The sequence below is a fragment of the Pomacea canaliculata genome, linkage group LG9 (assembly GCF_003073045.1).
Source record: "Pomacea canaliculata isolate SZHN2017 linkage group LG9, ASM307304v1, whole genome shotgun sequence".
Classification (NCBI taxonomy): domain Eukaryota; kingdom Metazoa; phylum Mollusca; class Gastropoda; order Architaenioglossa; family Ampullariidae; genus Pomacea; species Pomacea canaliculata.
The window spans coordinates 16,843,121-16,869,394 of NC_037598.1; the positions used below are offsets into that span (position 1 = coordinate 16,843,121).

General features: G+C 40.3%; 4 protein-coding genes across 4 annotated transcripts; all 4 read right to left on the reverse strand.

The window, feature by feature from the left end:
• Window positions 1-500: 500 nt before the first annotated feature.
• LOC112572016 (adhesion G-protein coupled receptor G6-like) lies at window positions 501-7,838 on the reverse strand. Its single transcript, XM_025251503.1, has 12 exons — window positions 7,734-7,838; window positions 6,979-7,189; window positions 6,382-6,528; window positions 5,663-5,757; window positions 5,133-5,413; window positions 4,669-4,856; window positions 3,997-4,149; window positions 3,345-3,472; window positions 2,769-3,031; window positions 2,065-2,134; window positions 1,468-1,667; window positions 501-1,077 (listed from the first exon to the last, which is right to left on the reverse strand). Exons 5-12 carry the CDS (start codon window positions 5,377-5,379, stop codon window positions 764-766), a joined length of 1,563 nt encoding a protein of 520 aa, XP_025107288.1. The 5' UTR covers window positions 5,380-5,413; window positions 5,663-5,757; window positions 6,382-6,528; window positions 6,979-7,189; window positions 7,734-7,838; the 3' UTR covers window positions 501-763.
• LOC112572207 lies at window positions 5,629-10,599 on the reverse strand. The gene is made up of 9 exons (XM_025251779.1): window positions 10,459-10,599; window positions 9,734-9,940; window positions 9,091-9,255; window positions 8,757-8,958; window positions 7,993-8,187; window positions 7,734-7,864; window positions 7,089-7,189; window positions 6,382-6,528; window positions 5,629-5,757 (listed from the first exon to the last, which is right to left on the reverse strand). Exons 2-9 carry the CDS (start codon window positions 9,933-9,935, stop codon window positions 5,629-5,631), a joined length of 1,272 nt encoding a protein of 423 aa, XP_025107564.1. The 5' UTR covers window positions 9,936-9,940; window positions 10,459-10,599.
• Window positions 10,600-12,036: 1,437 nt separating this feature from the next.
• Window positions 12,037-17,774, reverse strand: LOC112572208 (cell wall protein RBR3-like). Its single transcript, XM_025251780.1, has 7 exons — window positions 17,701-17,774; window positions 16,863-16,938; window positions 16,067-16,173; window positions 15,008-15,200; window positions 14,398-14,488; window positions 12,357-14,156; window positions 12,037-12,040 (listed from the first exon to the last, which is right to left on the reverse strand). The coding sequence occupies exons 2-7, from the start codon at window positions 16,897-16,899 to the stop codon at window positions 12,037-12,039; spliced, it is 2,232 nt and encodes a 743-aa protein (XP_025107565.1). The 5' UTR covers window positions 16,900-16,938; window positions 17,701-17,774.
• Window positions 17,775-18,514: 740 nt separating this feature from the next.
• LOC112572774 (EF-hand calcium-binding domain-containing protein 10-like) lies at window positions 18,515-22,454 on the reverse strand. Its single transcript, XM_025252643.1, has 4 exons — window positions 22,318-22,454; window positions 20,846-21,010; window positions 19,710-19,800; window positions 18,515-19,394 (listed from the first exon to the last, which is right to left on the reverse strand). Exons 1-4 carry the CDS (start codon window positions 22,439-22,441, stop codon window positions 19,340-19,342), a joined length of 435 nt encoding a protein of 144 aa, XP_025108428.1. The 5' UTR covers window positions 22,442-22,454; the 3' UTR covers window positions 18,515-19,339.
• Window positions 22,455-26,274: the final 3,820 nt, after the last annotated feature.

Consider the following 26,274-nt stretch of genomic DNA (forward strand, 5'->3'; position numbering starts at 1 on the left):
TTTCCTCTATGTGTAGCCTCTTGGACAGGGCTAGGTACGCTATGTGATGCTGTACCGCATTTTGCTAGTGGACATCACAAAAGGACAAGAAGATGGTGCGCGTGTGTGGCATGTCAGTGCAAGTAAAGAGGTTGTGACCACGTGCACTGAAGTGCTAGTAATAAGCTACAGCCCCGCAGTCAACTACTAGTATTTCATAACAATTGTAGCTACTTCATGTTCAAATCCAGCTGGTGCTCCAAGAAACATTTGGATGTTTGAAGTCTGAACCTGTCTGTGTCTAGAGATTTCAGTTATGCTTTCGATCTATATGTGTATTTAATGGAACTGAACAGATGGTCTGTTGCTGTGGACCCTGGAACTACTTTAATCACTGTCTACTAGTTTGGTCGTGTGCGTGACTGGAAATGTTTATTCAGAGTCTAATGGATTTGTTGTAGAATTAAAATGAGGATGCGTTGTTAAAAAATACCATGCCAGTGATTATATACACGCCTGTGTCTAGGATATCACTTTATTAAAAAGATAACTGACAAAATATGGGTATAAAGCCACGACTGTTTGTAGCTGCAGTACATCTGGTAGTACATTTGAAAAGTCAACAACACAGATCTCGGATATGTCTGATAATTTACACCATACACTGACTTTCTGGAGCAATAAAGATGCACATAGTATGTAATACACTAAAATAAATGTATGAACGACACAGATGTCTATCCTGGCTTTATTATTATTCACGAAGAAGCAGATGGATGGCGCACTAAGATGGTGGACTGGACTTGTCGGCTGTCGAGTAGCTGCGGATGCTGAAGGTCTTCCTGTTAGTTGCGAGGGAGCTTCCAGAGAAGCTGGAAGACAAAGAGCTCGAACGAGTTGCAGAAACCTTTTCCTTTCGGTTTATTGGACTCATCAAGCGACAACACAGCAGCTTCCAGTGCTCTCGGACTTGGCGCCGGCGAGCGATGAGTAGCACAAAAATAAACACACCCTGAAGTGAATTCAAGGTGGTAAACAAGTACTGGAATGGCAGGCGGGCGTCCTCGATAGCCAGGTAGCCAAAGATCCAGGTCAAACCTGCAGAAATGTACCAGGTAAATACGAGGAAATGTACAGATAAATGTTCGCGATGATGTATGTCATACATTTATTTTTTCTTGACGATAATACCTAAATATTAAATTTAATGCAAAATTTTGCACCCCAGGTCTCTTCCAGAATATTAAACCAGTGTAACTCGTGTAACTCAGTTGGAGAACACAAAATTTTATTTCAGAAAGAACGGTGCTTGTTTGGATAGACCGATATTAACACTAAAGGGTACTTTGTCAGTTTTTCAGTGTTTCTTTACTTAAATGCTGTTTTCCTGTACTTTCTTCCCTGACAAGCACAAACACTAGATTACAATAGAAACTGTACAAATAATAGGTCGCTCAAACGGGTGACAACGAGTTCTAAAAGTCTCACCGAGAAGAACGAAAATGGTGAAGGCTGCCTTAATGTTGGTCTCTGCCACTGAATGTTTGTTCTTTGTGTTCCGTAAACCCGCCATGGGACGGCGCATGAGGCTGGACATGATGACAGTGAACAGGGCAAAGTTGAACACCATGATCACACCCACGGGCAGGGCAAAGGCGTAGTAGAAGGCCTCGAGTTCCATCCAACAACTGAAACGAGATGGTGAGGAATTATCGTTAAACTAAGATATGAACATTCCATTCCTGAATAATAACAATAACAACAACAATGCGAATTTATATAGCGCTTTAGCCCATCATCACAGGTTAGCTCAAAGTGTTTTACAAAAAATATAAACAGACATAATAATAATGGTCTTATAATGGTCTCAAAGCAGAGTTCATTGTGTTCCCAATATAAATGCTACAAGGGATGCAGGCCTGCATAAATGTATCTTGCAGCCAGAAATGATCAGCTCCTGATGATGCAAGTATTTTGCCAGCCCCTTGTTTCTATCGTTGTGACTGAAATAATTATGTCTCGGTATGTCAGTACATACATAACGAGTGTTATGGACATTTCTAAAGTGTAATACCAAACACCTACTAGTCTCGTCGCCCGCGATACTGCCTGTAGTCAATGCAAAGAACTGTCACCACAGGAATGACGGGTACACCTGCACGAATGAAAACAATCCACAATTTCCTCACGAGCTCAACAATATTTTTCTAACCATATCGCACATGAAAAATGTCCTTATCTCCTAAGCAATATTTTTGCAACAATATTGATATATTTCCAGCTTGAAACTTTAAGGAACCTCTTTGTCATCTCAAGCATAGTGCAAAGTGTTACACCATGCAACAGTCCTTCTACTTTTTAGGGACTTATTCTAACCTGGGGTTAGTTAAGGGCTCCAGCTTGCTCTTCTGCTTTAACATTATTTTATTTTTCATCTTTCTTACTAGGCGACTTTGATTACTGTTGTCCTCTATCTTTTTCTAGGCTACATCGGCGCGTGGAAACTTCGCCTGGAAACCCCGGTCAAAAGCCCGGATGAAGGAGGAGGGTTGAGCGTGGGGCTAGCAACCCCACCCTGTAAAACAACCCCTGCTACAGAAATACAAATACAACACATTGGTGCGTGGACATTTCTAGGTGTGTTATGCATACCTTTGATAGAGACTATTTATTTATTTACCTCACTTTGCTGCTAGGACAGATGACATCCCAGTGGATAATATTCTAATTGTTTATGTGACCCTTTCTCATAAAATATTATAAAAAATATTACATAAAAGATGTCTTACCCCAGGCTGACACCATGGTCTTGAGTGTGTACCTAGAGATGTAGGTGCCAAGTATTTTGACGAATATAAGATACTGTAATACAGCTTCGACCATCATCCACATGAAGGAGGCCATTATAAAATAGTGCAGAAGGACCGCCACAACCAGGCAAACTCCATAATGAGTCGTCTGCTTCAGTCCAATGAGCAAGATGGCCTGGGAGCACAGCAAAGCCAGCGACAGGTTGAACAGGGTCTGCTGGGCTCGACCTTTCCGGAGTTTTCTGAACACACAGATATTATTAAACATGTATATTATCTCCCTCTTACACACACACCATCACTATGTTTAGGTACACACCACTCGTCAATGTGTATGAACACCCAATCAGATGTATGTGTCAGAGAAAGAGAGTGAGTGAGAAAATATAGTAGATGAAGAAGAATATTTTTGTAAATATAAAGCGTTGCAAGTGTTTCACTGACATATTCAGTGTTACTTCCTCACAAACATCATACACAAAATGTTTAGTTTCATCCTTTAGGAGTCCAGTGACCCTTTCCATCACTCTGACCTGTTGTGTAATATTTTCTTACTTGAAAATGATGAATGTGAAGATGGTGCAAGTCAGGCTCAGCATGGACAAAGTGACTCCAACTATAGTGATCATGCTCAAAGCATTGTTATCTTTCTCTCCAAAAGATTTTGTATCTCCATAGAAATCCTGCAAACACGTTAAAACATGTTTCAGAAACAACAATAAGTATCACAGCAAAAAGCATTATGTACATTTGAAATGGTTAAAATTCATCCTGAGACTTTTAGAATTGTTTCTCAAGGGACCTATCATGCATCACTTCGAATCGTAGAAGAATTTACTCTAATTACAGGCAATGGGCATAGTTTTATTACATTACATAATTACATTAATTTACTGCTTTTTATCCAGGTCTCTATAAGAGTTTATGAGGATGATTATTGGCATGTAGCATATACATGGATGTCACACCGAAAACATGAGGTAGAGCTTCTTGGTTGGTTGGCTGGTTGTGTTTTACACCGTGCCAGCAACAAAAGCTATCTCATGGCGAGAGCGGGTCAAATTCTATTGAAACAGTAAAAACAAGACTACTGGATGATATAGTAATACAACAACTAAGTAAACAATATGAACTAAAAAAATTAACAGTAACGATTTAAGTTTAAATATCACATTCAGAGAAAAACCATTGTGTCTGAGTCACTCACCAAAAGCACGGCGAAGTTTGTGAGATGATCACACAGACAGATGTGGCGACCGCGGACTGTGCCATTGAATGTGCACCCGGAGGACGACCACCCACCGCCGCCAGACCTTCCAAAGTCCCAGAACACGCACCTTGTGGCACCTCTGTCACTCATCTGTGTTGATATTATACCATTTAGATGATATTATGCCATTCTACATTAGTTAAATAGAGTTGTATTTTGTATTTGACTGTATATGTGGACTTACATTAAAAGACATCCACAAAACGTTCTGTAAATACCAATCGTGTTTGGGTTGTCTGCTTTTATACCCGATAACAATCTTACTTTGACAAGACAGCTGACAAGTTATTTCCATAAAACACTAAAGTGAAGAAATACGTACATATTTATAAGGATTTATAAGGAGTGACGTGTGGGCACGTGCAGGATGCATGTTGAATGTGTGTGCGCGCACGATAACACGCAGACGGTAGATTGTTTTAGTGGGGATATTATATACATTCGTGATTATACTTATGTTATTATTCTTGTGTCAGTATCGTTACACCTGCATGCTATAATATTCTGCACCTAATGTTTCAGTACTCATCTGTAAAACCGTAGCTTGACGAGTGCACACCAGTGCGTGTGTTTGGTCTTGTGTGGCCAATGGATCATTTAGTACCTTACCTTTTCTGGTTTGAAGACCAGCTTCACCTTCTGCTCTAGGTTTTTGATTTTTCTACCGTCAACAGCAGCAGAAATAACAGGACTGTTAACATGAGGGCTGCGAGGGACGGACGTTTCCACCTGCTCAGATGACAGGAACAGTCCTGGCTTGCGAAATATAGTCATAGAAAGTCGCATTCCCACAGTCTCTGGAATCCAGAAATATAGAATCATAAACAATGTAAAATAATTTCTATAAAAACTATCAAAATACGAGTTTTAAAGTTTCTAGATACTGATCTGTTCAAGGTTTTTCCGGTGCGAAAAATGACAAAAGACATGGAGACATTAAAGGATTGCCTTATTTTGTATGCTGTATAGTTACTTAGTCCATCTTTTATCTAAGACATGTTTATAGAAACAAATTGCTACAGTGGCACAGCTCATCAATAGGAATGGCGTCTAAGAACACAGAAGATGAGTACCTGTTGAGGGATCCATGACCACTTGGTCTGGTAGCTCAATGGCAACATCAAAGTTTTCAAGATGAAGCTCTGCCCACGTTCTGTTTTTAATCGTCAGTATTCTTGATTCCGATAAAATACTGGTTCCATTTAAATCAGTTGTGGCACCAAAGCCAATGACTGTTTCCCTAGTTTTCCCCAAATTCCACAACTCCATTGCAATATTGGGTGTAACATAACGCACGTGCGGCGTCTGTGCAAAATCCATCTTCCCAGAAAAGTAGTCCAAATCGCTCAAAATTCTGAAAGAGTAAACAGTTGGACAATGAAAACAAACCACGCCAGGAACGACGACTACCCTCCCATCGCCATGGATACCGAGTGGTGTGGGAACAAAATTAACAACAAACTTTTAAATGGCGCCTTCAGATGTCTAATCGTCTAGTTAAAGAATGTGTTCGTCTAGAAGTTCTTTCAGTAGTGAAGAAACTAGAAATTAATGATAAAAAACTTAGGGTTAAGAAAACGAGTAGAACTGGAGTGACACTAACCTCGTGGTAGCATTGGACTGCTCCTGTGCTCTCCTGAGAACTTCAGGTGGACTGTCTAACACTCGGCTTACTATCTGTAGTAAATGCTGGCCAACCTGAAACACATGTACAAGCCACACACACAGGCTCATGATAAAACTCCATATGGGTACAAGAATAGACAGGTAACCATCACAAGTATGCATTCAGCAATCAAAGTTGAAGTGAACACCTATGAATAACATGGTGTGTATTCTCAAATACTGAGTACACCACAAGTATACATCCCTTCAGTAGCAGGAGAAGACACCTCTCACAACTACAGCTATAAACGCATAGAATGACAGATAAAATCATAAGCAAAAACAAGGCATTGAAACAATAACTAAAGAAAATATTTAAAGGTTAAAATTGAACATATACTTTCCACAAAAAACGATGTGAAATGGAGTTAAAACATGTAAATCACTCCTGTCTAGTCAGGAAGTCCAGAATAAACCAAAACGCAAAGCTCACGTGATAAATTAACATCAGATGGCGATTTATTATTTAGGTATCCCAGATTTACTAGATATATTCAGTAGAATGCGCCTTCAGCTTCAAGCCCCATCCAAGCCCCGAGGACCAGTGAGAGGAAAGTCGTCAGAAGATGCACTGGTCTGTGTCAACAGGTTAAAACACAAGATAGGTGTGGATCACTGCATTTCCAAAATCCAGCCAATAAGTCCCCAAACACTTACATCAACGGGCAGGACAGGCACGACGGTGATGCGACTGATGACGCCGGCCACAGCCTCCACATCCACTTCGGTCAGCTGATCCGTTGAAGTCAGAATACGTTCCAGACGGTTTGTGACGTCAGCAACATTCTCGGGCTCAATGTGGACCTGACAAAAGGTAAGGTTAATAAAAAATTTTAAAATTACCATATAATCTTCACGATGACAAATTTATCCTGATTATTTCACTGCTATATGATGAAGAACTAACGAGCAGGTGAAACACATCAATGTAAGACTCCATGAGGATGAGGTCAGTTACTGTATCAGTGGAGGAGCAGGGATGAGAGAGGGAGGAAGGAAGAAGAAAGTTTTTTGTTCAGTCAGCTGTTTCCTGCCCCTGACACTGGCATAACAGTTGATAAAACAGATAACAGTCTCCGGAGAGCAGCCAGTTGCATGAATGTTTCATTTTTCACTATTTTCTCTTGTTCAACGACTTAACTCGACACTGACGAACGCACGCAGACGCGTGTGTGTGTGATTGCATGCAAATACACACACACACGTTCTCTCTCTCTCTCTGTTTCTCTCTCATACCTTATGCACACTACTTACCTCATCAAGTACGAGTAAATCAGGTTTAGGTTTTTGTGGCAGTGAACTGCTCTTTTCATCCACGTGAACACGATCGAGAGGTTTGCTAGGTTCAGGCTCCCTCTGGTCACGTGACCAGTGCTGTTACAGGAATGCTCAATCTGCCTGTGGCCCCATGAAGACCCAGTCCGTAGGTTCCCAGAGCACATGGCATAGCCAACAAAATCTCCGTCTAACAAAGTGTACATTCAATATATTTATATTTTAATAGTACAAATAATTTTTCACTTTTTATTGGTATACAAAATGGTAAATATATATTTCACACTGACATATAACACACTTCCATAAACTATATTTATGCCTATATTTTATTGACTGCAAAATATTTGATGGTGAGCCCACCTGTAGAAATTGTTGCAACCCTAACATACAGGTAGGTCTCCTTGCTCTTTAAGAGCTGAGGCCTGGGCAATGCTAGAAATATCGAAATGTTTATCCTTTTGTGGGTCTTATTTTATTAATAAAAATTCCTTACCTTGCCACATTTTCTGTCCTTTTAACCAGCAGTTAGGTCAAATGCTAAAAACACATTTTGTCGCCAGTTTCTCTGATTGCTAGGGGATTTTCTGCTTTATTTCTTCCTCGTTTTTATTTTCTCTCAGTCTTACTTGTTTTTTTTTAACAATAACACAGAGCTTGGTATTTCCATAGCAAGGAAAGCTTAACATGACAAAAGATCAAAAGATTCAAAGCAGAGGCAACACGATTCTTACCGCAGAACTCCTTGCTCATGGCAAGATGGTTGACAGGAGTACTAGGAAACGTGGCCTCGTGACCCGTGGACTTGTCCAGCAACTTGGCCTGAGGACACATCTCTGCGACAGAGAGAAATGTCAGTGGTGAACTGAATCAGTCCTTAATGATGCACTGTGTGACTCACTAATCGACACAACACGAGATATGCTTACATTTTCATGTCTGATTCTAGAAAAAGCTAGTTTTCGGGACAAACTCACTGTTACCAAGGGTTACCTGTCACTGAGAAGCGCAGGGCCTTGTCTGGCGACAGGCTGACATTCCAGCCTTGCAGGTACTCCTGGCTGGCAAGCAGCTGCAGGTGAACAGAGTTGTAAATACTCTTCCACTAACAGTCCCTTGACTGGCACAGGTAGATTGTTGACAGAGAGACACAGGTATGTCCGCATTTCTGTCTCCGACGTGTCTGCACTGGTTGGAAGAAACAGGGAACGAGTGATTTGGAGACAGGAAGAAAGTAAAAACACAACTAAACAGAAAAAAATGATAACACAGTTCGCAGTTTGCTAACTCTGACCTTTTCGGATTACACAAATAATAAAAAATGTCAACTTGACTGTTGTGAACTGTGGGTATGTTAAGTAAGAACTTTTAGTTTTCTGTTGGTGCTGTCTCATCATAATCGTCGTCTGCAAAGTGAAAGTTGCACATCATCAATCTCCCAACGACTGAAATGGTCGTGGCATATAGTCAACAACTAGAGCGCCATCTGTACAGTAGGAAGGGATCCTATAAGCGATTTGTATCATTGTATGACAGCAAACCTCATGGTAGTGCAGCAGCAAATACTGCCAATGGCTGCAAACGCTACCGTTACACAGTTACACGGTTACGGTTAAAGAAAAACAGAAGGTAGCAAAATACATGCTGTCAAGTCATCTGTCAAATATGAAATGCGAATGAAATACATACAAACCTAAATGTGTGAATACATTCATGCAGGCGGTTATATCTGATGAGCTCACTACAACTAAACTCACTCGACACGGGTGACGGTGGACATGATGTCCTGAAGATAAGGTTGTCTGTCTCTCACATCTCTCAGCGCCTCCTCGTTTATTCTCTCCATGTCACGTGAGATGATGCCTGGCAGACTGTTCATGTTTTTCATTTTGTTGAAAAATGTTTCTGTTTCCGGTGATATGCCCGTGCTTTTGACAAATCCTTGGAGTGTTATTACATCTGAAAATAACACCATTTGCTGAGTAAATAGAATGACAACCTGAGCTTGCTCCTTGCTTCCAAGCTAAACAAATACTTGTCCCTGAATGTTCAGGAAGAACTGTAGTAGGACCTCAAGCACTGAAGACTCACCTGTAAAGCGGACAAAGATTTTGTATGACGACAAGGAGGTCAAGGGGTGAGGGCGCCACACCTTGCACCAGTACAGGCCTTGAAGCATGGCCGGCTGGCGGAACCGTTTGCTGTACCCCAGTCTCCTCAGAAGGTCTGTGGTTAAGTGGAGGATACCAGGACTCCCTGTAGACACAATGAATTAAAATCGCAAACTGAATGTGAAAAGTTATTGTAAGATGTGTGTGCGTGTTTCGTGCTTTGATCCTTAGGTTAAGGTAGGAACCTTTTTAATGCTATCGCTATTATATTGTTAATATTGTATAAGCTCACGTGACCTCACCAGTTTATCCCCGTGGACTAATGACTGCCTCTTTATTCCATATAAACTTTGTTCTTTGTATCAGTGTTTGGCTACAAGAAACGGATAAGCTTACACCAATTCAGACTACAGAATGGTAGCTTTGCTTGGTTTCTAGCATATACAGAACATATTAAGAATATAGTCAGAACTAGATTTCATCTAGAAACAGAAAGTATAAGTGAAGTAAATAAAACGAATGTTAATTGAAGTTAAGAGAATGTTGAGGAGAATATAAACAATGTGTACATATAACAATGACTTTCCTGATGGTCTGTCTTCACAGTTCAGCTCTATACATACGACTGATTGTGGATGTCCATTGGTTTTGGTTTCCAGACTCTGGTGGAATTGGTGAGCCATCTTTGTACCAGATGACCAAGTCATCATGAGAGGTGGTTTGTACCGGACACCAAAGTGGTTGTGGGGTAGCAGATGTCATATTCTCAACTACGATGTCGTCTTTCATTTGATGAACAGAGCTTCTGTCACCTTCCATGGTCATTTGCCCTGGTGTATTCAATAAAGCAAAAATAATGTCCTTCATTACCCACCAGTTATGTTCTGTAAAATTATATTCATATTCAGAATGCTCTCTCTAAACACCTACTCAAGGAGCAAAATTTAAAAAAAAAGTAAAGCCAAACAAAAATGTAAAAGTTTCATAGACTAATTGCTATAGTTTTCCAGACAATGGCACGAACAAAGATCTTCTCAAGGGAAAGCAAAACAAAGAAGGAACCTACCGAATTTTAATAACTAAATAGCTTTTAGACAGAGATAAAAGTTTTCTGTGAATAGTACTCAGAGTAAGACGACTTTTTTCTTCTAAAGAAAATTACTAAAAACTATAAACATTATGAATAATATCTAGACTACTAATATAAACTATTAACCCATGCCTGAGATGTTGCATGTGATTACAACAGAAAAATCCAGAAGTGCCTGTAAATCTGAGGAAACATTTCAGGTTGTTGTTTACTCGAGCAAGTGCGAGCGTGCGTTTGTGTGCGTGTGTGTGTCCTCACCCACAGTTCTAGATGACTTTTGGCAAATAAATGGTAAACTTTTGGTACATGGCTGCTGTTCGAGCTTTCCATCCCGAATAGCATCACATATTCTGTCCAACTGTTTGTTACTGGTCACTGTCCCGTTGACCCAGACGCTTCCACTCGCTGTTTGAAAAGAAACAGCAATCACTAGTCAAGAATGAACACAGAATTTCTATATATACACACACACACACACACACATATATCATATATAAATACGGTCGCGGGATGTGGTATGGTAGGTTTATCCATCTCGTATTAAGAACAAAACTTACGAAATCCATGCAGATGCCGCATGGTCCAGATGAGCAACTCTGTGATATTTCTATAGAAGGTGTTCTCCACACTAATGAGGGCAGCTCCCTCCAGTGAACACTGCCTCCAGGCCACGGGGTAGGTAGCAGGCGTGCCCACAGGCTTGTAACACTGGGGTAGGAGTGAGTGGCCGAGCCAGCCTCGCTCACAATGGCCGACTACAAACATAATGACATCCACATTCGTTGTTGGCAGGAGATAACACTTTGAAACATTAGCGACAAGTCCACGAACAATGCAAGTAATTAACTAATAATATGCAATGTACAAATCAACAAGCTTTCTATAACAGCAAAATATGAAAGTAAAGCTGACTCAATTAATTATTTAAAACATTTAAGGTCTTTGGAGTCAGGTGCCCATTCCTAACAGATGGGTTGCCTGGGGCAAGTGAGCTGCGCTACACGGGTATCGAACCGGCGGCCTCTAATCACTCGGTTATCCGCTTCCCCAAGAGAGAGAGAGAAGGTGTGTGCAGTGTATGTGTGCAGTGTTGGTGGCAGTGGTGAAGACTACAAAAGTAACACCTGTCGTCCTCACCTGCTCTTAGTCCACCAATAGACTTCGATGCACATACAAAGCGGTTCTTCTGCTGACAGTTCCTCAGACTCATCTTTGCTTTCCTGCCAGTCCCTACCACGTGACTGCCATCAGCGTGGATTGTGTTCACGCCATCCTGTCTCAGAGTCGGGTAACTAACTGTTGTGCCTCCAGGGGTCTCTTCTGTGTCTGTTGTAGAAGACATTTCGCTCCATTGCTTTTCGGTGGTAGTCGTGGGCGGTGTTACATTCCGTGTATTGTCTGTTGTATCGACTGGCGGTGTTACACTCTGTGTATTGTCTGTTGTGTGGGCTGTTACCTCTACTGGAGGTGTTACACTCTGTGTATTGTCTGTTGTGTGGGCTGTTACCTCTACTGGAGGTGTTACACTCTGTGTATTGTCTGTTGTGTGGGCTGTTACCTCTACTGGAGGTGTTACACTCTGTGTATTGTCTGTTGTGTGGGCTGTTACCTCTACTGGAGGTGTTACACTCCATATATTGTCTGTTGCGTTGACTGTTACCTGTAATGGCGGTGTTACACTCTGTGTATTGTCTGTTACATCGACTGGCGGTGTTACACTCTGTGTATTGTGTGTTACCTCTACTGGCGGTGTGACACTCCGTGTATTGTCTATTGTATTGGCTGTTATCTCTACTGGCGGTGTTACACTCCCTATATTGTCTGTTGCGTTGGCTGCTACCTGTAATAACGGTGTTACACTCTGTGTATTGTCTGTTGTGTTGGTTGTTACCTCTACTGGCGGTGTTACACTCTGTGTATTGTCTATTGTGTTGGCTGTTACCTCTGCTGGCGGTGTTACACTCCGTGTATTGTCTATTGTGTTGGTTGTTACCTCTACTGGCGGTGTTACACTCCGTGTATTGTCTATTGTGTTGGCTGTTGCCTCTACTGGCGGTGTTACACTCCGTGTATTGTCTATTGTGTTGGTTGTTACCTCTACTGGCGGTGTTACACTCCGTGTATTGTCTGTTGTGTGGGCTGTTACTTCTACTGACGGTGTTACACTCATTACATTGTCTATTGTGTTGGCTGTTACATCTACTGGCGGTGTTACACTCTGTGTATTGTCTATTGTGTTGGTTGTTACCTCTACTGGCGGTGTTACACTCCATATATTGTCCGTTGTGTTGGCTGTTACCTCTACTGGCGGTGTTACACTCCGTGTATTGTCTATTGTGTTGGTTGTTACCTCTACTGGCGGTGTTACACTCCGTGTATTGTCTATTGTGTTGGCTGTTGCCTCTACTGGCGGTGTTACACTCCGTGTATTGTCTATTGTGTTGGCTGTTGCCTCTACTGGCGGTGTTACACTCCCTATATTGTCCGTTGTGTTGGCTGTTACCTCTGCTGGCGGTGTTACACTCTGTGTATTGTCTATTGTGTTGGTTGTTACCTCTACTGGCGGTGTTACACTCCATATATTGTCCGTTGTGTTGGCTGTTACCTCTACTGGCGGTGTTACACTCCGTGTATTGTCTATTGTGTTGGTTGTTACCTCTACTGGCGGTGTTACACTCCGTGTATTGTCTATTGTGTTGGCTGTTGCCTCTACTGGCGGTGTTACACTCCGTGTATTGTCTATTGTGTTGGCTGTTGCCTCTACTGGCGGTGTTACACTCTGTGTATTGTCCATTGTGTTGGCTGTTGCCTCGACTGGCTGTGTTACACTCTGTGTATTGTCCGTTGTGTTGGCTGTTGCCTCGATTGGCGGTGTTACACTCTTTGTTGTTGTATCGTCAGTGCCTTCATTTTTTTCGCCAAGTAGACCTACCTGAACCTGTTCTCTAGTGGCGACAGGTCCAGTAGAATCAGTGACAGTTTTAGGTGTAACATCGAACGTTTGGAAGGACTTCTGCTCAGCCAGAGAAATGTCAACTGGCAGATTGGAACTCTTGCTGCTGACAGGCACCGAGATAGTTGTCACACCAACCTTTGTCGAAGTATTTGAATGCTCCATAAATAAATTATGATCACTTATCAAAGTAACATTTTCAACTCCATCTCCAAAACTCTCAACTTCTGTTTGAACGACCGCAGACAACGAAGGCGGCAATGATTCCTTGCTCAGAAAGTTTTGCACATTGCCTGTGAAGGTGCTGGAGTTTTTACTGAATATATTAAAGGCATCTTCGATGTCATCTACCTTAGATTTTAAGTCACTTTCAACAGCAGTTGTTGTCTCATCGTGTTGAATCCAAGAGAATTCAGTAAGTCCACTAGAATTAGTGCTGTTGTCCACTGAGCTGGACACAGTGTGAAGCTGGGACTGAGACGTCGGCAAGAAAGTCAACGGCGTCGTCTGACCGTTGGAGACACCATTCTCAGTGGACGATGGAGAGGAACTTGGAGTGGTTGTCATCTCCGGCTGCACTTTTGTTGAACGCTTCTTTAACTCATTCTGCAATTCGTCATCTTCAGAGGAAACAGGGTCAACGGTCGTATTGTCTGGTTTCCTGCTGGAGCTGCTTGCTTCCTCAGTCTTCTGAGTAGAAGTGTTGCCTGCTGCTTTGTCGTCTTGTCTTGTAATATCTTGATCGTAAAAAATGTTTGTAGCTGGCTCTAACTTCTGTTCTCTCTTTTCCCTGTTGTGATTTGACTCGATGTCTTCCTCTAGACCAGTATTGACATCACTTCCTACACTTAGTTTCACTAGGTCGAGCTGTCTACGATTTCGTCCGTGACTCAATGGTGGTTCTGAATTCAACTGCAAAAGCCCACACGTCGAGTTTTTGTCGAAGAAAGAAGAAGAATTCCATGACCAGCCACCATTCGACTCTGCAGGTGAGCCGTCATACCTGCAATGAAAGAAAGACTTGTCAGGCGTGTCCTAAAACTTCATCATTGTAGTTTGGATATGGACTAATATTTTCAATGATGTACTTAAATTTACTCAACGAAGTAGGCTGCAGAAAGAATATGCATATACCCTTATTGTCAACTTCAGGACTACAAGAGCCTTAAGCGTGAGCTCTTTGTTACAATAAAGCTTTGTACCCTGACAAGTTACAAAATTGTATTGTAATAAAACCACCGTACCCTGCCAAGTTACGAACTTCCCCATGTGCTGGATCATCCCATAAAAGTCTTTCCTCTTCTTCGTGGAGGCCAGTCCAAACTGAAAATGCATCTGAAATATTACAAAAGTAGTTTTACAATGCCATCCGCTTGCAGCTCACGACAGGCAAGCGGACATTACCCAGCAGTCGGAGGCAGGAATCGGATTCTTTAAATGATCTGAGTTTATTTTGCTCCAGAGGCAAAAAATAATATTAAGTTCTGAAAAGTCTTCAAATATTAAACCATAAATGTTTAAACAGTATATACATGCATATATATGAAGAACAGCAAGTCATACAGGCTGGTGAGACAAATGCAGGATATATGCACACACTGTTCAACACACACACACACGGGACAATAAAAATTACACAGGTTGGATACACAAATGTAGGAAGTACAAAGTACATACACCACTCCAATACACGAATTACTGACTGGAAGGTAGTATTTTTGTGAAAGTTAGTCATGTCTTTGTATATCCAAGTTCCATGAAATCTTTACAAAAGATTATTACAAGTTCTAGGATGTGACGGGACTTTTAGAAAACATTCTGAATAATCATGATTGTTACAGAAATAAAACTTGCATCTTTCTTCCAGACTGTCCAGGAATGATTTATCTCCAACTCTAATGAAGGCATCTAAGCTGACAAGAAAGCTGTTACTCTCTCGGCACGTGCGCTGCGCTTCAAACCATGACACAGCCTCCGTGCTGAAGAAAAGACATTCTTCCCCAGCCTGTCTTTGCTCAAACTCTTCTCTTTCTCTTGTTGCATGGATCTGTACACAAGAAAGGAAATTCCTGCTGGTGTGTGAAATAAAAAGTAATTGTTTCCAATAAAAATAAGACTTTTTAATTGTTAACTTTTGTCTAAGGCGATGATAAGGATCCCTGCAAGAATCAGAGGTAGACAAAGGACAAGAAATTGCACAATATAATGCAGCAGAACACAATCATCAAGGTGGCCTTTCATACAAGGCGATAGCTGACATCTTGAGTCACGGAATATACTGATACTTTCAATTTTCTTCTTTGCTGGCCTTCCTGACTCTGCCACCAATATCTTCCAGCTTGTCCAGCAATGCTGTCCGTCTCATTTTCCTTGCTATACTCCACCGGTTTCCAGTTTCTAAACTTATTTACTATAAAGTCAATGTTTTCTGTTATGTCTCAACGGCTCTGCCCCCACATACCTATCTAACTTATTTCATATCGTTCTCTCCGCACCTAGTCTGGTTCCCTCAGGCTTTGCATTCCTCGGACCAGACTTTGTACATCTAGTATTAGTCCACCTTCCTTTCTGTCACTGGTCCACTCAGCCGGCCGCTCCTTACTCACCGCAAACCTACTTCTTTCTAAACCTCACATTTCTTCTCCTGCCACAGTGTGTGTGTGTGTGTGAGAGAGAGAAGTTATTTGAATAACAGTGAATTAATTTGTAAGATGCATTCGATACATACTGATAAATATGAGCTCGTTCGAATTCCTGTAGCGTGAGCTCAAAGTCTACCTTGTGTTCGCATGTGTACATGCGTTCTCTTATATGCGCCGTAATTATAATTATCATTATAATTAAAAATGCATGTTCTTAAACTAAAATTAGGGTAAGCAGGTCCTAAACTTAAATAACAGATTGTGTACTTACCCAGCCCTGAGGACAGATGTTCCAGGTAACACGAGAATCCTCATTTTTCTCCAACGCTTGTGACTGACTGACGCCACGGACGGATGGTAAAGTGTATTCCAGCAAACCTGTGTGAGTACATGCGACCATTGCATCTAGAATTCGGAATATCTTCATAAAACTGAATTGAGTTCTTCTGAGAATTTACGTGATACTTCTTTATACATTTTTAGAAATTCGTCTTACACCGAGGATTGTGGGTAGCAGATGATATTTCCCAAGGGTTTTACTTTAGCAAGGGGATATGTCATGATTTGGGGCTAATTAATGTTGCTCCAGTGTGTTCATGTCGATGTCGTCATTTTTTTTTTTTACTTTCGGTGTGCATGGACGTTGGGAAAAAAGATGACAGAAGACAGGACGAGAAAAGGTAGGACAGAGAAGCTGGACAGAGATCTTTGTGGTGTTTCACGATGGGCGTGGACTGCAATAGAAAAGGAACAATTCACCGATGTGTACAATGATGGTTTCAACAACTTTAAGTTACTATGAATTTTTGTTTTTGTCATCTGTCAAAGCACTTATTTGCATACACACTTGTATGCATGCGCAACTGTACACTTGTACATTATTACACAACTGTACTGTACAACGCACTAATACATCAGGTATATGAATATTTCCCTCACACCTTGCTTGGATGGGTGAGCTGATTCAAGATGTAAACAAAACAGCTTGTTAAACCGGTTATACAAAATAATAGTTATGATAACCCGACATTGCAAGAGCTAAGATTATTGACGACACAGAGACATACCCAACAAGATCACGATGAATCCAGAACAAAGTTTCATATCAGTGCCGTAGCCGTTCAGACGAAAATAATTATTTTCCTGTAACAAAATGCATCTTAGGTTACTCACAGCTGATTATTCAAGAATCGTTTCTTCTTTCCATACTGTTTCTCTTAATTTGTTTGCAGCAGCTTTCGGCTGTGTTTTTGGTGCCCGTCATCGAAATCCACGTTTTTATCAGTTTTCCAGATATTACATTTAATTCTAGAGTTCAACCACTAGACATAAGCTCGAAGAAGATGTGTGTAACATGAGCAGTCATCTGCTTTCGGATAACAATGGGAGCAGCTGTCTGGTGCCCATGGGAAGCAGTGTGTACAACAATAACAAAGGCTGCAGGTTCACACTTTCAGTAGGTGTACAAATGTCAGCACAGCTACAAAACACATCAGAGAGACTATTTGTCTGTTTTGTCAGTTTTGCTACTTTGCTGACAGCGGTCTCCACACATGGTGTCACGCACTTAATCAAACTTAAAATAAACTAGCTGTACACGAAACTTTAACATTAATTCTTATCTTCAAAATTAAGTAGATATGTCACTAATCTACAAATAAATACACGAAATACTGAAATGGAATGTTCTTAATGCATAACAGTAAATTAAGTTATCTCATTACAAAGACATTTTAATTATTTTTACGGTGGTTACCCCACCATCTAGTGTGTATTGTTGACACAGTGCCTTGCGATTGCAACTTTAATTGCTTTCAATTCCCTCATCTGCACGGAAATTCAGTTTCTACTAGCTAACAGACATTATATTTTCATTATTATTCTATCAACATTGGATGTACTTACATTTCTGAGCACTTTTTTCAGCAAGTTAAGTACACAGAAGAGTCAGCAGAGAATATTCGTGTCTTTGCCTCCCACACATCTGTCTTGGTAGTATTTCATAAAGTGTCATCACAGACAGGTGATTATTCACATGCCCCGCCGTTCAGTATATGAGTAACGCAGGGCTAAATATCAGTGTTCACATCAAAATGTTTTGATTTATTGTGGCAGCTAATGAGTGTATATATTTAGTGTTGAGTGTATATATTTAGTGTGATAGCTGCACAGACAGGTGTATAGAGAGGTTTGACATTCATCTTCAGGTACATGCACAGCTGCAGTCGCGCCCAACTATTTTATGCCAACAAAAGTTGATAACTAATAAAATAAATAACATGGTGATGAACCCGCCCTCGTGACGTGTTACAATGTTTAAAATTTAGTTTGTACACAGAGCTATAGGCTCAGGGCTGCAGTGAATGCGGGAAGTAGCTTCCTCCTGTGGCGGTGTTTCGTGCCGTGCATGTCTCTACAGACACGTGACACATTCCCTCTCCAACACACAGACACGTACGTGCACACACACACACGTGCACACATTCCTTCTCCACCAACACACGCACAGACACGTGCACACACACACATGCACATATTACTCGTCAGTTCGACAGCATGAGCTCGTTAATTTGAGTTTTGCTCCAGAGTTGGTAGATTTTTCAGCCTGCCCTAGAGTGCATTCCAGGCTGTCAGGACTGCATAACGTTAACATTACTTTTCAACTGTATGTGATTTTCAGGTTTTTGATCAGTTTCATTCATTTTGATGATTACGTGAATATCATCTGTCCACATTTAATAGCTATGATTTTCTGATAATCTACCAAATACAAGTGAAAAGCTATTCAATTTATGATCATCTATCAACACACATGTACACACACAAGGGCATGGAAATTTATTGACTTCCTGCAGCCAAAGAAAGAAAATGTAAATGTTGTTTTTCTTCTTCTGTCTTCCATATTACCATCAGTCACTGTCAGTCTGGAAGCTGAAATAAAGGTTGCAATCATCCTCAGCAAAGTCTGATCTGCTGGCCCTAACAATTCTCTTATCTCCACTGCATCTTGCTACTGTAAAGCATGTCACAGGTCATCAAATCTTGAGCATATCTACAGCAGAGGCATTCGCTAGTAATACTAATACTAGGAGGCTTGCACAACACACTGATCCCGTGAAACAGTCCAAGGCACTGATGCAAGTTGTTTACAAATACTCAAGTCTTAAAATAGATGAGTTTAATGATGCCTTTGGAAACAGTCCAAGCAGCACAGCCTGGTGGAGGGGCAAAACACAGGTGAAGGTGCACTGGCCGGCAGAGCAGACTGAGCTTGGTGTGGAGAATAATATGGAGCCAAAGGGTATCAGATAATGAGTGAAACAAGTTGAAGGAAGTCTGATTAGTGAGGCAGGTAAAAAGGTAATCAGATGAAAAGTGACTGAGACATTTGTAGCAAAGTAATTAATACAGTCAGTGTGGAGGTACACAAAGGTAAAAGTTTTGTACAACATTTATTAGCAAGTAACACAGGTGAAAGCAATTCACTTCAGTCAATATCTGGCCTCATGTTGAATATTTTTATCCTTCTTTAATATGAAATGTTTCATAAACTTTCTTCGTTTTGGAATGTAGCTGATGCTCTAGCAAGACCTTTCTTCCTGTAAAATAATTAAAAAAAAATGCACAAATGAATTTGACTGCACTGGCTATCAATCATAATCATTATTTGACCTATACATGGTCATGGTAACTGATGCAAAGAGCTAGTATTAAGTAGTAAATATCACAGATGCACTCAATAAACTCCTTACAGTTTGGTTAAACTAGCTTTGTCCAAAAACCAAGTTTACTAGCTGTATGAGTGAAAAATTCCAAACTTTAACAAGTTAAGCAACTGGATCAGATGACAATTAAAACTGATAGTTACAGAAAAAAATCCTAATACATTTTAAAAATAGAAAGAGCTCACGTACGCCTCTTCAACAAAGACATCCATGCTGATTTTGTTGGAATCATGACCTTTCGGCTCTTGATTAATATCTTTCACTCCCAGAGTGATTAGTGCTGCAACAAAAACAAACTTTATTTGATGGAGCTATAATTGTTTTAATATTTTTATTTTTGTGCAGCATAAAGCTAACTTATTTGTGCATATTTTTTATCCATATTTTATTTTAACTCGTAAAATACAGCACAACAGAAAAAAGTGTACAACAATGTAGAGATCTCATACATTTTTCACAAAACTAGGGAAAGCAACAATTTTTTATATTCTGAATGAGACAATTTAACAGTTAAGGATAAGATTTTCATTTTGCCATAATTTCATTTAATTATAATGACTGATTATTATTTCCATTTTGTAGAGTTAAGTGTGTATGCTATATTGATAATCTATCATATTCTGTCAACAATTCTACTCTAAAATCATTGGAACTTGATATCTTGTGTGCAGTATATTTTGCTGAGCACCATTCTTCATTCTATTTGATAGTGCAGTTTGCTTTTCAAATATTATTTTGGCATTCTGTTGTGTTAAAAAACTTCAATAATACTTAAAATCTTTAGACGTAGAGCAAATAATCCCTAAAGATTTTACAGTTTCCTGAGCTAGATTGTTCTATTAAAATATTTGCTGGTTGAACATCAGTAGTTTCAAATTTCAACTTAAAACTTTTTTTTTGATATGGCTTTTCCTTAAGAGATCTGCTATTTGCTTGTTTTATAGGGTATATATTGATAACTTTTCTTGCTGTAATGTTTTCTGTGTGGAGTTCCTTCTTGTGTTTATATTTGCATACTTGTGTGTGTGTTATAAAGCATGTTGAGCCTAAATGGAAATTGTGCTTTATAAGAGTGTTTTTATTATTATTATTATTATTACAATTAACCAAATACAATTATTCTTTTTCCTACTTTCAACTATCAACTATCATACATCCTCAGAGAAAAAAAAGCACAAAATGGAATTTAAAGAGAAAGGAGAACAAGTTTTACTGCCACTGTCTGCCTAGAATAGGCTCCTGCCTCTATCCAACTATAAAAAAGAAACAACTCTGTCATGAATACAGTGTGATATTACAACTCATCAATACAGCTTTCTTCATACCTTCATGGTACTGTTTTAAATTGATGAAACCAGATCCAGTTGGGTCAAGCATGCCAAACACAGATACAATGTTGCTCTCATCAAAGATACAGGGAAGGTCTAAATGACTAGACCTGGATCTCTGAATTCTTTCCAGTATGTCTGTGATAAACTTTTTTGGCTCATCTGAAACAACAACATTTGTTTACAGTTATTATGAGTTTGGAAACAGAAAGAATATGCACATTTTATTTGTGCACATATATTTACATGCATTTACAGTTGCTTAAGTATGTGGATTTTCCTTCTAGCATGTATAACATATTTCTCAAATTGTATCCTTATGCTTGCTTTTGGACTCATCATACAGGCAAATATGACTCCACATCTGTGTAAGTGTGATTTGTGTTACCACTTTAAGGCTGCTGGAAAGATCATTGGTTTGACACAAATGCATTTGTGTGACCAGTTGGGTGGGGTAATTAGTGTTTTACACAGAGCCAGCAATTAAGGCTGACCATATAAACAGATGCCACATGTGGAGAGATAACAGCGTGCCTGAGACAAAAGCTATACCCAGGACAGCCAACCTTCACTGTATTGGTAAATGGTGTTAGAAGCATGCCTGGCTTTCTTGATGTGGCTTTTAATGTCATCGTCCGCTCCACTGTGCTTGTTGACAATGCTCCCCAGATACATGAAGTGGTCTGTTTCCAGGATGTTCTCTCCTTGAAGTTGGATTGGGAGTTCCTGCTTGTTGTTGATTCTTATCACTTTCGGTCTTCTTTCTGTTGACCTTTAAGCTAGTCTTCTCTACTTCCTCTGCTAGCTAGCTTACTTAGTTTGGTTTGTGCATGTAAATGAGATAGGTCATTCATGACAGGGATATGTTATTCAGTTCTGTCATCATCTTAAATTGTTCAGATTTGATTGTTGAATAGTAGAATGGCTGCTCACCCCCAAGCGATCAGGACATTTCTCCTCTGGATATCCTGTTCTGGAACCATCCCAGACCCTGACCCCTGTTTGTTGGTGTCAAACATCTTGGGGTGAGGTACGTGGGCCATTTTCACCCCATTGAGCACACTTTCATTTGTGAATTGGAAAGTTTGGTGATCGCGCAGTTACATTTTTCTGTTTATTTCCACAATTTTCATGTTTTAAAGCATTATGTGACAAAATCAAATGGGTCATGTTTCTCATGCATTTAATTATCTTTAAAAAAAGTATTTTCAAATAGTAGCTATAGGCAATAGTGTTATAGATATAACTAAGCAAATGATTTAAACATTAAATATTGCGAATTAAAGTTAATAGTAAAAGAATATATCAATTGTAAAGTAGAAGAATGCAGAGGAAATGCATAAAAAATGAATAACTTCGATAATCCTAATCCCCTCCCCCATTTCTACTTCTCCATGGCGTCCACAGCAACCTATGTCATGACATTTAAGCGCTCCTTAGTAAGGTAAGGTTGATACCCATATACACACCTGGCCTCGAGTATATGAGCTGAGATGTTATATTGTTGAACAGATCCACAATTTGATGCTTCTGAAGATACGTTCTAGCATCTTCAACCTGGGATGGCGAAACAGTCACAGACTCGGCTGCCATGTTAAGCTGGTAGCTATGGTTATGGGGAACACATTTCAAATCAAATGAATATAGTTTAGGTGTTTTACAGTAAATAGATTGTTTTAATGTTAGTTACTGAGTATTCAAGCAATAATGTTCTAAAATTTAATAATTTTATTTTGTTTGTGCACCTTAGCGTATCACGTGATACGCAAGTTTGTGATCGCAGACACTCTTGTGCATAGGAGGATGTTTGTTGCTTTGTCAGAAGTGGCTACTCAATATACTTAGTTAAACTAACACGTAATGTCTTTTAGTCAGACAAATCGCAAATGACAACGATAAATAAATAGATATTTGGCTAGTTCACCGAACTACTCGAGCACCGATACGAAACATCTCGATCTAACCAAGAGTGGTCCGCCTACCGCCTGTCAGTGACTACAGAGAAGGTTGGCTGTCTAGGATTCAACTCTCGTCTCGGGCACGCTGTTCTCCCTTCGCATGTGGCATCTGTTTACAGGGCTGGTTGCCTTACTGTGATAAAGCCTTAGTTGCTGGCTCGGCGTAAAACACAAATTCCCCCTCACTGACCAACCAACCAACCAAAGACTGCAACTACAACACCACTCGATCGCTTCGTGGAAGCAACTTGACCACTGACGACAGACGCTACTGTAAGTCGTATCAACCTTTGCCAAAGCCAGGCATTGCTCGGGCACTGTACAAGACGAACATTGTTTTGAAGGTGAATTTGTTACAAAAATTTCGCGAGAGCATTCAAAGTCTGGGTGCACACAGCTAATTAAGATGGCTTGCGCTACTTAATTTTTTTGAGTCACGAAAATAACATGAATTACAAACATCTAAATTAAGATAGACTGTTCTGTATAAACTTTTAAAGAAGCTCAGAAAGTGGATGAAAGGTTTTCCAAAAATGGGAAAGGTAATACTTCGTCAGTGACAGAAAGTATAATTAAGGGGTGATTATTATAACTTTTGTAGATCTTTCGTGCAGATAATAATTTATACAAATATTGATAAATTTATACATCATGATAACCATTCCAGAAAAGTTATAATTTCTGTTTTGACGCAAGAACACATACCTGTGTTCTCCAAGTGGATATCAAATGAAGTTTAATTTATTTACCAATAGTTCAGGTACTGTTTACAATTTCCTTTTTTGGAAGGGATATGACTAGCTACTGTGTCCATTTTTTGGGCCACTTCTTGTGTTGCCAGACTAGTTGGCACAGAGTGGTCAAGGTGTTTGATGTTTATCTTCACCCTGGTTGAGCAGCTCAGCTGCGATGTAAATGCCAGCTGAATTCCCTTCAGACTGCTCTTTTAGTGCAACTAAAAGGTTTCCAGGTTCACTAGATTGTTTAGTTGTTTGAATAATGTTAGCATCTGTTTTCAGCTAGAAACTGTACACATCTTTGCAATATTCAGTCCATCGGTCGAGTACAGTCATACTTTCAGTGAGGAGGTGGCCATTGCTGTCCAGGTTAAGGTCTTTAGTAGTTCGTAGGGTCTTTTTTTGTTTGTTGTTACCCCATGCCATTTCTTTTCCTGTGGTCCAACACTGACCCTCTGTATAGGTCTGCCTAGCTGCTTTCATCCCTTTTATGGTGGCACAGTTCACTTCTTTGTACCTTGAAGCTGCTTTGGAATGGCTTTTCCTTTCTCAGTTCCTTTGGTCACTGAGATCTAGGATGTGGTTTGTGACCCAGGCTTGTTTCTGTTTCCCATATGCCCTAGCACTTCCTGGGCTGTTGACAGTAGCACAGTCCACCAAGTTCAGTGCAGGGAATTTACCTTGTTCTGGTGTTGTGGTATGCAGCTTGCATCAGGAATATTTCAATGGTTTGAAAATATGGTTTGTGCTGTCAGTGCCAGCAACTTGAGAAAACAACGGTACATTTAGATGCATAGCACAGTCAAAACAAATATCACGTACAGGGGCCTTTAATAGTAAGAAGGCTCAACACGATCAAGTTAAGAAATTGTCGTCATAAAAGTGCAGTATACTTACTGAAAGCATGCATTAAGTACTCCTATGATTCAGCATATATATATATAGTACTGTGTCAATCTACTTCCAGTTTGCTCAATCCTCCACTGATTACCTTCTTTAAACAGGCTCTCTACGGTCCTGTAATACTTAGCGGAAGCTCTTATCTGATCATGCTGGGAAAGATGAACCTGCTGTATTCTGCAAATAACTTAATCAGACTTTCTTTTCACTCAGCAAAATGTCGACAATGTGCAGACCTCGCAATGCAAAAATGTACACTCAACAAAATAAACAGTTTCATGCCATTTGTGATCAACGTAAACAGAACGCGAACACAGCGGCGAATTTTTTGAAAATTATTATTATTCGTTGCACCACAGGCATGCTTGCCAGAATCAGTGGAAGAGAAATAAACTGCACCATCTTTGTTTAACAGGCCTGTGGCGTCTTGTTGTGCCGTTACACGTGCACACCCTCGTCCATCTTCATCTGCATTGTCTAATTCTACGACTTCATGCGATCACGCGCCTGAGGTCAAACAGAAGAGGCCGAGACAAATAATAATAAAGTATTTTTCCCTCCTTTGCTTTAAATTTCACTTCTCTCATACTGTAAAAACTATTTTTCTTCTTCTCACAGCTATCGTATTTCTTGTACAAACTATTGTTCTACTTTTGTGTCCTTGACGACATGCAGCTGACATCCGTTGAAGTGTAAAGGAAATGGAGGATCAGAGTATAAATCAATCAAGAAATTAAATAATTGTAAAGACTTGGACAGGCCGCAGGTAAAACGATATCCCAGGTCTTAGGTTTTGGGTTACCACCTTTATTCTGCTGACAATGCTCCACTGTTTCCGTGATGTGGTCGGAACTTCTTCCGACTGTGGCACTGAATGTTTATTCAACAACGACAGGCGATGCGTCACGTGCTGAGGCTGCGTGATCAGTGACATTGTTGTGCACGTGCAGGCACTCAGCTGCTGCAAACACCACATGATGCATGGAGGCTCTCCGCAACCACATACCTCCCTTCTTCTTTCCAGAAATAAGGAATCATATTTTAATAACTTTGTAGAGGTTTGCGTTTATAAATATTTATTGAAGCAGTTACAAAAGTATGCAAAATAAAGCTGCGCCTCAGTTACAGGTCAGGACATTTTACATAATCCACAATATTCACGGCCATTAATGATCGTCTGTGTTTTCCGTCTCCTTCTCATCCGGTGGTGCAACGGTTAGCACGTCACCAATACAAAGGTTGGCTGTCCTGGGTTCAACTCTCGTCTCTGTTCTTTCTTTGCATGTGACATCTGTTACAGGGCTGGCTGCCTGGTCGTGATATAGTCTTAGTTACTGGCTCGGCGTATCCTCCCCCCTACACACACCTTATCTGTGTTGATCGACTTGAATGTCGGCTGTATTTCTTCTCTTTCCTGACTCTGCAACCATGCAGTCACACAATGACTGATAAGTGTAGATAAAAACGAAGAGAAGCTGGTAGGACTTGCCTTAGGCTGCAAGAAGTTGACAACCTCCAAAACAGTTTAATTTCCAGACTAGAAGACATCTTGGAATTCACAATGTAATTCCTGATTACTGCTGCAACGATGAAGATGGTGATGATGACGATGCGGCTGGTCTAGGTGGTACATGCAGCTTACACAGAATTAGATTGTATTTGAGTGTACCTGTTAGCGAAGGAGAGCGCACTAATGAAAATGTAAGCATGTGAATAGATATATCTACAGTGCATTTACAAGTAGATATATGTACATATGTTCAGCCATGTACTGTTTTCTGTCAAACTTGAAAGAAGTCGATATTTCTCTACGGGGCAACACAAGACATAC

What these genes read in the sequence shown, in the direction of transcription:
- LOC112572016 (XM_025251503.1), bottom strand. Translation starts at nt 5,379, where the DNA reads ATGGATTTTGCACAGACGCCGCACGTGCGTTATGTTACACCCAATATT. An exon ending in TTCACATTCATCATTTTCAA is followed by an intron (nt 3,032 to 3,344) that starts GTAAGAAAATAT and finishes CTGTGTGTTCAG; the next exon opens with AAAACTCCGGAAAGGTCGAG. An exon ending in CACCATTTTCGTTCTTCTCG is followed by an intron (nt 1,078 to 1,467) that starts GTGAGACTTTTA and finishes ACATTTCTGCAG; the next exon opens with GTTTGACCTGGATCTTTGGC.
- LOC112572207 (XM_025251779.1), bottom strand. Translation starts at nt 9,935, where the DNA reads ATGACCATGGAAGGTGACAGAAGCTCTGTTCATCAAATGAAAGACGAC. An exon ending in AATCTTTGTCCGCTTTACAG is followed by an intron (nt 8,959 to 9,090) that starts GTGAGTCTTCAG and finishes TGTTATTTTCAG; the next exon opens with ATGTAATAACACTCCAAGGA. An exon ending in CCTGTAACAGCACTGGTCAC is followed by an intron (nt 6,529 to 7,088) that starts GTGACCAGAGGG and finishes ACCTTTTGTCAG; the next exon opens with GTCCACATTGAGCCCGAGAA.
- LOC112572208 (XM_025251780.1), bottom strand. Translation starts at nt 16,899, where the DNA reads ATGAAACTTTGTTCTGGATTCATCGTGATCTTGTTGG. An exon ending in GGACAGTCTGGAAGAAAGAT is followed by an intron (nt 14,489 to 15,007) that starts GCAAGTTTTATT and finishes GTAATATTTCAG; the next exon opens with ATGCATTTTCAGTTTGGACT. An exon ending in GAAGTTCGTAACTTGGCAGG is followed by an intron (nt 14,157 to 14,397) that starts GTACGGTGGTTT and finishes CTTTCATTGCAG; the next exon opens with GTATGACGGCTCACCTGCAG.
- LOC112572774 (XM_025252643.1), bottom strand. Translation starts at nt 22,441, where the DNA reads ATGGCAGCCGAGTCTGTGACTGTTTCGCCATCCCAGGTTGAAGATGCT. An exon ending in GCTCATATACTCGAGGCCAG is followed by an intron (nt 21,011 to 22,317) that starts GTGTGTATATGG and finishes TTGTTGTTTCAG; the next exon opens with ATGAGCCAAAAAAGTTTATC. An exon ending in TTTAAAACAGTACCATGAAG is followed by an intron (nt 19,801 to 20,845) that starts GTATGAAGAAAG and finishes TTTTTGTTGCAG; the next exon opens with CACTAATCACTCTGGGAGTG.